At 41.2% G+C, this 12,467-nt stretch overlaps 1 protein-coding gene across 2 annotated transcripts in view; it reads left to right on the top strand.

Annotated features, from left to right (window-relative positions):
* The window catches only part of LOC122561080 (protein prune homolog 2-like), a 424,382-nt gene that overhangs the window by 80,783 nt on the left and 331,132 nt on the right, over positions 1–12,467 (top strand). For both annotated transcript variants that reach the window (XM_043712461.1, XM_043712468.1), the window contains exons 3-4: positions 4,435–4,637; positions 7,303–7,496. In XM_043712461.1, coding sequence (XP_043568396.1) covers positions 4,435–4,637; positions 7,303–7,496 — 397 coding nt within the window. The remainder of the gene's footprint in view (positions 1–4,434; positions 4,638–7,302; positions 7,497–12,467) is intronic.

The raw sequence follows: 12,467 nt of genomic DNA, 5'->3' as shown, positions 1-12,467 counted from the left end.
TCAATCCTTCTAGACCTCCATTCCCCACCAGGAGAACTGAGAACTCTCTGCTTCTTCCTTGACTAGAGATCTGAACAATCTTCTTCCACCACCATGCTCTTCTGCTTGGCTGAACTTGTTCTCCCACTGAACAATTTATTTTTGATTTTATTATTGTCGCATGAACCTGAAGTACAGTGACAAGTTTTATTTTGTGAGCAGTACAGGCAGATTATAACAAACAAGGACATATAGATCATGGGGTGCTTACAGTGAGCCTTTCAAGGTTATGAGGCACAGGAGGTGCACAAAATCAAGGTCAACGTTAATGTCTAATTTCTCTAATTTGAAATCTGAGCTGTCTAATAACAGCAGGGAAGAAGCTGTTCTTGAACCTGTTGATATGTGTTCAAGCTGCTCTGTCTTCTGCCGGATGGAAGAGGTTCGAAGAGAGTAATGCTGGGGTGGGGTGGGTCTTTGATGTTGGCAGCCTTCTCTTTTAACTGGCACCTGCATAGGTCCCAGTTATGCCAGCTTTTTTAGTGGGGTATTTGGTTCCAGCCCTACATGCCTCCTCCCACAACACTTTTTCTTTCTTTTCTGTACATCGACTGTTTTGGTGCGATGTCATGCTCCCACCTGTATCTTAGAAAATTTGTTAATTTTGCCTCCAATTTCCACCCTTCTATAAGTTTCACGTGGTCCATCTCCGACACTTCCCTTCCTTTCCTTGACACCTCCATCTCCATTTTGAGGAATAAACTGTCCACTGCCACTGCTACAAAGCTACTGACCGCCTTAGCTACTTTCAATACAGCTCGTCACACCCCATGTCATGTAAGGATTCCACCCAATTCTCCCAGTTTCTTCGCCTGTGTGATTTCTGTTTGGATGATGCCACCTTGCAAAAAACCATTGCTGACATGGCTTCCTTTTTCCATAACTGTGGTTTCCCACCCACTGTGGTTGACAGGGTCCTCAACTGCATCTGACCTGTCACCTGTGCTTCTGCCGTTGCCCCTTGCCATCATTCTCAACAGCATGATCGGGTCCCCCTTGTCCTTACTTTTCATCCCACCAGCCTCCACTTTCAAAGGATCGACCTCCGCCATTTCAGACAATTCCAGCAGATAGCCACCACGAAACATATCTTCCCCTCACTTTCCCGTCTGCAGGGACTGTTCCCCTGGGACACCTTAGTTCATTGATTGATGACCACCAATACCACCCCCCTTCCCACAGCATCTTCTCATGTAACTACTGAAGGTGCAATACCTGCCCCTTCACTTCTTCACTGCTCACCATCCAAGGGCCTAAGCTGTCCTTCCAGGTGATGCAGCATTTCACCTGTACCACTTCCATTCTGGTCTATCACATTCACTACACCCAGTGTGGCCTACTCTCGCTAGAGCAAATTACTGCAGATGCTGGAATCAGTACTGAAAACAAAAACCCTGGAAGTCACAACAGGTGAGGCAGCATTCTTGGAGAGACAACAGACACCAGTGCTCTGATAGAGTCAGTTAGACTGTCAGTTAAAATTTTAACTTCCGCTCTCTCTGGATGCAGCTTGACCCGCTGTAATTTCTGGCACTTTTTGATTTCAGTACAGATTCCAGATTCTGCAGTAATTTTTTCCTACTGGAAATCTGGGTTCACACCCCAATACAGTAGCTAGGAGAATTTAAAAGACAGGCAGCTTGTTGGCCCCAGAGTAAGATTTTTGCTTTGGGACATTTGGATGCAACTGGTTCTGGAATTTTAAAGAGACAGTCATGATAACATAGTAGTCACCTTACCCTGGTCCAGGCTCATGTCCCCTTTGCCATAATCCACTTTCACCCTCCCCTTCCCCCACCTGCATCCTTTTCCTTACCCTTCCTTCTCCCTCCCCTCCTTGTCAATGAACTGTGTACGAGACAGTTGTTGCTCTCTGGCTACCTGCCAATATTATTAAAGAAGTCACAGGTTGCTGAGAGATGCTCACTTGTTCCCAACTGTATGCTCTTCCAGATGTCCAATAATTGAAAAGGAACCCATGTTTTTTGATTAGATTAGATTACTTACAGTATGGAAACAAGTCCACACCGCCCCGCCGAAGCATAACCCACCCATACCCCTACGTTTACCCCTTACCTAACACTACGGGCAATTTAGCATGGCCAGTTCACCTGACCTGCACATCTTTGGACTGTGGGAGGAAACCGGAGCACCCGGAGGAAACCCACGCACACACGGGGTGTTAGAGTGTTGACTTCAATAGATGCCTTGAGGTGGAGTTGGCATGCGAGAGGCTTTGTCATTCTGTGACGTGTGAAGAGTAAGGTGGTCATAGCCCTGAGCTGTGACGACAACTGCAGCCTTACCTGCTCCACTCTGTTCACAGTCTTGCAGGGAAGGTGTTGTATGAAGTTAAGACCTGAAAGGGTTGAGTATTATCTATAGCATATGAAGGACTGTTCTTCAGAGGAGCTAATTGCTTCTGTAGTTCTTCACAGTCCCGTACCAGTTCTCCATGTAGCTGTTATTGTACCCTTAAGTTGGACGTGATGTTTTACGGAAGAGAATGTATCTTAGATATAATTAGATTCTACATATCCTGTAATAAATCGTTTTTCCTTTATTGAATTCAGAGATAAGTCTTTCACCAAAGGTATCATGTAGGCATCTATCCTCTCAAATAATCAGTAGTTTGACTAATACCAGCAAAAGGGATTGATAGAAGTAAATCTGTTCATAAGGCATTGGCTGCACTGGTAAGCAGCAGTGGGATCTATTGACTCTCAAGGCAGAAGCAGCAACAGTGGGAACAAATTGTGGGAAAAAAAGCTATTGTATGAAAGCCACAGTCATTCAAGAAGAGGGAAGGAAGAAGACGAGAGAAGAAAAACAATTAGGTCAGAAAACTGACTGGATCTTTAAATATTAATCCCCTCAAAAGTGCACTAAGATTGTCAGCTTCGGTGAATGCAGTGGCCAGCAATAAAAAGACTGTAGGGATGATAGCAGTCTAAGTCTAGTTGTAAATGCTCAAATGATCTTGAAACAGCAAAATATATCCAAAAACTGATGAAGATAAGTAGGGTGTCACCAAAGCTGCAAGATAAATTGTCCAAATTGTAATCCTGAGATACAGTGTTCAATATTGGATAAATGATGTTAGTTAAGTCCCTGAGTAAGGTTGGAAAATTTTGTATTTAAAAGCAAAGTTCTAGGCATAATTAAATTAAGGAGAAATTAAAGGGAGTCATGAAACAATGTTAGGTAAACCAGCATAGTTATAAATGTTTTGAAAATCAAGAGAAGCTGTTCAGAAAAGTATTTGTGGAAAAAAAACACACCTATTAAGGTAATTGCCAAAGCAGCACTATATATGTAATAATTAGCATGGAAAAGTTGAGGGCAGAAGAGTTTATTAAACTATTTTGAAAGTTAACAAAGTTTTTGTTATTCAACTAAAATCATTTCTTTAAGCTGAATTGTCAATGAGACGACATTGTTTTCAATGTGAAAAGGTGCAAAACATTTGCAGAAGTATCAAAGAATGCAAGCCTCAAAATGCAAAAGAGATTTATAAAATCATGGAGATGGGGGACCCAATATGATCACATAGGTTGCCTCCATTTTGGAAGCAACATTTAAAGCGGTTTTAATTCAGTTTAAAGCATTTCAGTGATAGACTCATAGTTGTACAACACAGAAACAGACCCTTTGATCCAACTTGTCCATGCCAACTTGCAATCCTAAACTGATGCAGTCCCATTTGACCCATATCTGTCTAAAACCCTTCTTATATGGACCTATCCACATATATTTTAAATGTTGTAATTATTTTCACCTCCACCACTACTTCTGCAGCTCCTTCCAAACATGAGTCACTCTCTACTGGAAAAAATTGCCCCCAGTTCCCTATCAAGTCTTTCCAGTCTAACCTTAAACTATGTCATCTACTTTTGGATTCCCCTGCTGTGGAAAAAAAGACCTTGGCTATTCACCCTATTAGTGCCCCTTATAATTTTATAAACCTCTGTAAGGTCACCTCTTAAGGTGGGTTTTGAACGTAGGCCTCCTGGTTCTGAGGTAATGACGCTACCCCTGTACCATAAGAGGCCTCATTCTGACTTTCACACTCAAATTCCTGTCTTCTGTCAACTGTGCCTAGTTGGCCACAGCATTGATTAGTGAGATCTATTCCAATTTCACATTGTTGGTTTCTGATATTATCAAGTTAATGTTAAAATTGTCAAATGCACTTAAGTGATAGTGGAAATAAATTTAGTCATATGGTTGTAAAATAATCACCTGTGTGTACTACTACCTAATTAATTTGACTTTCTTATAGGAGTTTCTTATTTTGCGAACCTGTGAAAATTTTAGAGATTTAATATGAGCAAGTATATTTATGTTTTCTCATTTAAAATGTTGCTGCATTTATACTGTGTATTTCCTCTTCAGACCCAATCAACTGATGATCTTTATGTGCCTGTTCTGAATATACAACGTTCGGAATTTCCTCTTCGCACTGAAGTTGTGTTCGTCTTACAACAACTGAATATTTCAGATGAATCTTTAATATTCAGAGATGAAATTGACCTCCATTTCTTAAACAGAGAAGGGAAGCTGACTTTAACACTAGTTAATCATAATATGCTAATGAGGTACAGTAATTCAAGATTGTAATTTTCAATAACATAATTTAAATGAGTTGATTCTGATAATTATATGTTCAAATTTTAGATTTTTTTCTGTCTTGATTATAAAAGGGAATAAAATATTGTTTATTCAACTGAATTGCAAGGTCTAGATTTTAATAATGGAATTGGATGACTCTGCCTGGAAAGGGAGTTGGAGAACTGTTCTTGCAGGGTCTATTTTCATTTTAGATAAATAACGTCTCATCTGAATAAAACTTGACTAGTTTTTGGAGTCAACATTTTTCCAGTTACTTTAAGAGTGAAAATTACTTAATTTTTTTTTATCTTGTAGTCAGAAGTTCTTCTATTGAAGAAAAAACAAGATATCTATTAGAAGCTTGTAATTTTCTGGAATTTAATTTAGTAATGGAATTAATTTCACAGTTTTGGCAAAAAAAGCTGCTTCATTTGAAAAAGTGCAAGTCCAAGACAGACTTGGAGCATACCTTCCAAAAAGGAGGCTGTCGGAGATGAATAATCTAGTCAAAATTAATAAATATCAATATTTATTTGAAAAATCATAAACAAGCAAGAGTCTTCTAAGCTAACTGATGATTCGCAGTTATGCTTACACCTCACATTCATTATTGAAATAAGAGAATGTGATTAATGTGAATGGTGAAGTTATCAAGCATAACATAAAATAATCATCTCAGAAGAAGGCAAAGACATTCCTCAGTATTTAATGAACAAGAAAAGAAATTCAATGGCACCTTGATGATCACTGTGTGTATGATATGCTCACTTTACTTCAAAGAGACTATATTATGAAAGCTTAATGGAAGGAGAGTGGCAATGAATTTCTGTTTCTTAGGTGGGGAATGCAACTTTTAACTAATTTATTTTTGGGGTTATTCTATGTACAGTTTATAGCATCCTAGTACACTTCCATTTCTTTCGCTGTGTTGATTCTTACAGGAATGAAAATGGAGCCACCTCCAGTTCCTGAAAACCTGTATTCCCTTTGTCGAAATCTTGCAGGGAAAGAATTTGTGATTCCTTATTTACTAAAGGAGTGAAGATTCAAAATTCTGTGATTTTTAAACAAGAAGTTTTATTATTACAAGAGTCACATAAAGCAAGTATGAATCACTATATTGGGTATTCGCCTAATATCTAAAATCAACATAAACTAAACATGAATTAACAGGAAAACTGTGATCAATTATAAACAATAATTTGCGAATAACATAGATCTTACAAATTGATTCTACTGTCTACATGTTACATAGCTATTAACTCTGTCATAAAATCCTTCAAAATTTGGTTTTCCTTACAAGGAATTTCAGCTCCAGTCATTGTAGAGCTTATCCTGATCCCTCGCCAACTGCCAGTAACCTTCAAGCATATTGACCTCTGTAACAAAGTCTGAATTTCCAGTTGATTCCGCAAGTTAGAGAATTGGTTAAAATTCATCTTCTTTTTCTTCTTCAGTATTAACTTTACTATAACCAATGCAGAATGTTAGTGATTCATCAGGTTTTGGTATCAATATGGCAAGAGAACTCTTGATTTGAATTTAGTCAATGATTTAATTTTTCAGCACAATTTTAATTGCCTCTAGAGCTAATTTTCCAGGATTGCTTATAGCTGTTAAGTTGCCCCACCTGCTACATGTCAACACCTAGAATTGCCCTGTCCTTTAAGTGAGGACATGCAACGGCAGTGGAACAAAATGGATTGTAAAACCAAAATATACATTGTGAAATGAAAGAGCTTACATGGGTTTCATTTAATCAACAACAATCTCCATTGTCAAGCTTGCGTTTCTCTTCTGGATGCTTGCCAATGTTTTGATTGCTAGATTGGGACTGCTCACTCAATGAGCTGAGCACTGCTTGATATTTAAAATATTTCAACACTTCCAAAGCTTTTAACTGAGTTTATTTGCCTTTTTTGGGTAACATTCTGTTTCCTACTGTCTCCTTTGTTAAAGATAAAAACTAATGTTTGCTTAAATAAATACTATTATCATTTGTATGAGGCGTAAGGATTATCTTCTTTCAATATTACTGAAATCACTAAATTTAAAGGTTTCCATGTTAATTTATCAAATGAATAGGAACAAATAGGTGTATGTTTCAAACAAAAGTGTGCTTTCATAGAGTTAAAGGCTTAAATATTTGCAAAGGAAAGACAGAGTGGCACTTTTGGATAATAACTTGGGTTATTTGGCTTTTTTTTTAGAAGTGCAGAAGGAAACATTTTTTAATCTTGTGCACACTTAATAGGAAAGCTGTGTTATATATTGGGACCATACAGTAACAATTTTTCCCATTAGTAATCTAATTTGATTTGTTAGTTAAAGGCAGCTGATTTAAGCCAATAGTGTAACATAGTTAACAATTACACAAATACTGTGTTTGGAACATTTAGTACTTGAAATTAAATGTTTAAGTAATACACTGTTTACAGTTATGGGGCTGATTCAGTTTAAATGTGTTCTTGAACAATTCTACACAGGAAAACAATTTGAAGAAATGAACCTGTAGGAGTAGTTTTGCTGGGTGAACTTATACATTCTTAAGTTTTTTATGAAATTTGAAATTCTTAGTGATTGAAATCAAACAAAACATATGTATGGAAATGTGGACAATATAAAATTACAGTTGATACTTTTGTCTTTTAGTGATGACAAAGCACTTGAAACAGCTGTTATCAAAATAATCGATCACCATGACCACCATGAACAAGAACGATTCCATTCTACTCAGTGTGAAATTATCCTGGAGCCAGTTGGATCCTGCAGCACCCTAATAGTTTCAGAAATTCTTCAAGAAACTCCAGAGTTGCTGAATGAGCAATTAACACATCTTTTCAGAGGTAAAAATATTTAATCTGGTTCAAGTCTGGTTGTTGGTGCTGTACCCTCATAGCCGTTGTGCTAAATTATATTTTCATGTAACTTGTCATCTATAACACATTTGATTCCTTTAAAACCAAAGCTCCATTTAATGTATGAATTTAACCAATTCATTTGAAAGAATGAGAATGCTGTAATTTTAACCTAGGTGGAATGAAATGGAAAGGATAGCTCCATTGTCATAGAGTCATAGAGTCTGACAGCACGGAGACACACTCTTTGGCCCAAACTAGTCCATGCCGACCAAAATGTCCATCAATGCTAATCACATTTCCCTGCATTTAGCCCATATCCTTCTAAACCTTTACTATCCATGTATTTGTTCAAATGCCTTTTAAATGTTGTTACTGTACCTGCCTCAACCACTTCCACTGGCAGCTCATTCCACGTGCTTACCACCCTTTGTGTTAAAACAAAATGCCCCTGAGGTTCCATTTTATTCTTTCTCCTCTAATCTTAAACTGTTGTCCTCTAGTCCTTGATTTCCCCATCCCTGGGAAAAAGACTGAGCGCATTCACCCTATCCATGCCTCTCATGATCTTATACACTTCTAAATGATTCCCCCTCAGTCTCTTACACTCGAAAGAAAACTGTCCTAGCTTGTCCAACCTCTCCCTATAACTCAGACAGTTGAGTCCTAGCGACATACTTGTAAATTTCTTCTGCATTCTTTCCAGTTTAATAACATCTTTCCTTTAGCAAAGTCACCAAAACTGAACACAATACTCCAAGTGCAGCCTCACCAACATCCTGTACAACTGCAGTGTAACTTCCCAATTTCTATACTCCGTCTCCTGATGGATGAAGGCCAGTGTGCCAAAAACCACAGCCTTTGCCCTGTCTACCCATGACTCCACTTTCAGAGAACCAAGATCCCTCTGTTTCTTAACTCCAAGATCCCTCTGTTTCTCTATATTCTTTAAGGTCCTACCATTCATCATGAAACTCCTGTCTTGATTTGACTTTTCAAAATGCAGGCGCTGACACTTATCAATATTAAACTCCAGTTGCCATTTCTCAGGCCACTTCCCCAGCTGATCAAGGTCCTGCTGCAATTTTTGATAACTTTCCTCACCGTCCACGATACCTTCTATTTTAGTGTCATCTGCAAATTTACTAATCTTGGATAAAAGCAAATTACTGTGGATGCTGGAATCTGAAACCAAAAGAGAAAATGTTGAAAAATCTCAGCAGGTCTGGCAGTATCTGTAAGGAGAGAAAAGAGCTGACGTTTCGAGTCTAACTGACCCTTTGTCAAAGTTTAAAAAAAAAGTGGAGAAATAGAGAGGTGTATATATACTAGGCTGAGATATATACTAGGTGTATATACATGGCTCCAGGAGCAAAGGTGACAATAAAGACGTGTTAATGACAGTGCATAGAGAGATTATAGGGAGATTAGGAGCTGTGAATGACCAAGGCTGAAGCCAGTGCTATGTGACAAAATATGTGGGGGATGGGGAAGATGGGTGAAGCAGAGGCAAAATGGAAAACAGGCGAGAAGAGTAGCAAAGGGGGAAGAGGAGAGGAAAAAGGTGATGAGAGAGTGCGGAGTGACAGAAAGAGAGACAATCAAGAAATAAGAGGCACAGAACAGTGAAAAAAATAATTAAATAAAATTATCTGAAGTTGTTGAATTGCTGTTGAGACCAGCAGGTTGTAACGTACCTAGTCAGAAGATGAGATTCTGTTCCTTCAGTTTGCATTGAGTTTAACTGGAACATTGCAGCAGGCCTGAATTGATAAAACCACCTCCTGAATAAAGCTGCCTGGTCCTTTGGCATTTGGGAACCCCAGCCAACAACACTTTGAATGTAAATACCATTGAGGCTTAAAGCCTCATTATTAATTGCTGTTGAGACCAGCAGGCTGTAACGTACCTAGTCAGAAGATGAAATTCTGTTCCTTCAGTTTGCATTGAGTTTAACTGGAACATTGCAGCAGGCCTGGATTGATAAAACCACCTCCTGAATAAAGCTGCCTGGTCCTTTGGCATTTGGGAACCCCAGCCAACAACACTTTGAATGTAAATACCATTGAGGCTTAAAGCCTCATTATTATGCTTAATGTATTAACCTTTTCCTTGACATAGCTGAAAATGTGTTGCTGGAAAAGCACAGCAGGTCAGGCAGCATCCAAGGAACAGGAAAATTGACGTTTCGGGCATAAGCCCTTCTTCAGGAATGCCCGAAACGTCGATTCTCCTGTTCCTTGGATGCTGCCTGACCTGCTGTGCTTTTCCAGCAACACATTTTCAGCTCTGATCTCCAGCATCTGCAGCCCTCACTTTCTCTCGAAGATTTTCATCTCCATTTAAAGCAAAACTAACCATCTATCTTGAAATTTAACAACATTACCATAGTTTAATACCACAGAAATGATAACCTAGTGGTTGCTGTTGACAGTAAACTTAACTAGACCAACTACAAAAGAACTGAGACAAAGTGAGGACTGCAGATGCTAGAGATTAGAGTCAAAAAGAGTGGCGCTGGAAAAGTACAGCACGTTAGGCAGCATCTGAGCAGCAGAAACAGTGACACTTCAGGTGTAAGCCCTTCATCAGGAATGTGGGGGGTGAGGGGAAGGTAGTTGGGAAGGCAATAGGTAGATGGAGATGGGTGGGGGGTTGATGGTGATGGGTCATAGCAGAGGGTGGAGTGGATAGGTGGGAAAGAAAATCGGCAAGTAGGACAGATCAAGAGGTTGGTGTCGAGTTGGAGGGTTGGATCTGTGATGAGGTGAGGTAAGGGGAAATGAGTAAACTGGTGAAGTCGACATTGATGTTGCATTGTTGGTGGGTCCCAAGGCAGAAAATGAGGCGTTCTTCCTCCAGGTGTCGGGTGGCTTGGATTTGGTGGTGGTGGAGGCGGCCCAGGACTTGCATGCCCTTGGAGAAGTGGGAGGGGGAGTTGAGATGGTCGGTCACAGGGCAGTAGGTTATTTGGTGTGTGTGTCCCAGAGATGTTCCCTTAAACATTCCGCAAATTACTGTCCTGTCTCTCCAATGCAGAAGAAATTACATTGGGGAGACAGGATACTAACTTGCGGAACGTTTCAGGGAGCCATCTCTGGAACACACACCAAACAACCCCACCGCCCTGTGGCCGACCACTTCAACTCCCCCTCCCACTCTGCCAAAGGCATGCAAGTCCTGGGCCACCTCCAATGCCAAATTCCAGCCACCTGATGTTGGAGAAAGAAAGCCTCAGCTTCTGCCTTGGACCTTCTAACCACACGGCATCAATGTTGACTTCACCAGTTTCCTCATCGCCCCTCCCCCATCTCATCTCAGAACCAACCCTCCAACTCAGCACTACTCTCTTGAACTGAGCTCCCTGTCCCTACAAAGTAGGGCCTCCCTCCCATCCTCCTCCTCTAACCTAACTTTAAAGTCCACAGGTAATCTACTCAATGTTCTTGTTTTGGAGACTAAGTGTAGAGTAATGGCAGCACAGGCAGTGGAATGTTCCTCCTGCAGGATGTACGAGGTAGGGGTGACCACCGATGCTCCTGCCGACTTCATCTGCAGGAAATGCAGTCAGCAGGAAATGCAGTCAGCTCCTGCTCCTCACAGAACGCGTTAGGGAACTGGAACTGGAGTTGGATGAACTGAGGATTATTTGAGAGGCTGAGGGGGTGATAGATAGAAGCTACAGGGACATAGTTACGCCAGAGAACAGAGGTAGCTGGGTAACAGTTAGAGGTGGGAAGGGGAGGAAGCAGGCAGTGCAGGGATCCCCTGTGGTCATTCCCCTCAACAATAAGTATACAGCTTTGGATACTGTTGGGGGGGATGGCCCAGCAGGAGTAAGCTGCAGTGACGGGGTCTCTGGCACGAGTTCCGGCTCTGAGGCTCAGAAGGGAAAGGGGAAGAGGAGGAGAGCACTAGTTATAGGAGACTATAGTTAGAGGGACGGACAGGCAGTTCTGTGGACATGGGCGAGACTCTCTGATGGTTTGTTACCTCCCGGGTGCCAGGGTCCGAGACATCTCGGACCGTATCTTCAGAATCCTTAAGGGGGAGGGTGTGCAGCCAGAAGTCGTGGTGCACATTGGCACCAATGACATAGGTAGGAAGATGGGTGGGGAGGTCATTCAGGAGCTCAGGGAGTTAGGCTGGAAGCTAAAAGCTAGGACGGAGAGAGTAGTCATCTCTGGGTTGTTGCCGGTGCCATGTGACAGTGAGGCAAGGAATAGGGAGAGAGTGCAGTTGAACATGTGGCTGCAAGGATGGTGTAGGAGGGAGGGCTTCAGGTATTTGGACAATTGGACTGCATTCTGAGGAAGGTGGGACCTGTACAAGCAGGACAGGTTGCACCTGAACCAGAAGGGCACCAATATCCTGGGGGGTAGGTTTGCTAGCACTCTTCAGGGAGATTTAAACTAATTTGGCAGGGGGATGGGATCCGGACTTGTAGTCCAGCAAGTAGGCTAGCTGTTTGTCAGGATGACCAAGTATGTGGGGAGGCTGTGAAGAAGGTAGCGCTGACAGGGAATACTTGCGGACAAAGAGATGGGTTCAAGTGCGTATACTTCAACGCAAGGAGTATCAGAAATAAGGTGGGTGAACATAAGGCGTGGATCGGTACCTGGGACTACGATGTTGTGGCCATCACGGAAACGTGGATAGAAGAGGGACAGGAATGGTTGTTGGAGGTTCCTGGTTACAGATGTTTCAGTAAGATTAGAGAGGGTGGTAAAAAAGGAGGGGGATGGCATTGCTAATTAGAAATGGTATAACGGCTGCAGAAAGGAAGTTTGAGGGGGATCTGCCTCTGGAGGTAGTATGGGCTGAAGTCAGAAATAGGAAAGGTGCAGTCACCTTGTTGGGTGTTTACTATAGGCCCCCCAATAGCAGCAGAGATGTGGAGAAACAGATTGGGAAACAGATTTTGGAAAGGTGCAGAAGCCACAAGGTAGTAGTCATGGG

Source organism: Chiloscyllium plagiosum, chromosome 2, assembly GCF_004010195.1.
Source record: "Chiloscyllium plagiosum isolate BGI_BamShark_2017 chromosome 2, ASM401019v2, whole genome shotgun sequence".
Classification (NCBI taxonomy): domain Eukaryota; kingdom Metazoa; phylum Chordata; class Chondrichthyes; order Orectolobiformes; family Hemiscylliidae; genus Chiloscyllium; species Chiloscyllium plagiosum.
Note: the sequence above shows the minus strand (reverse complement) of the source record. Positions and strands in the feature narration are given on the sequence as shown.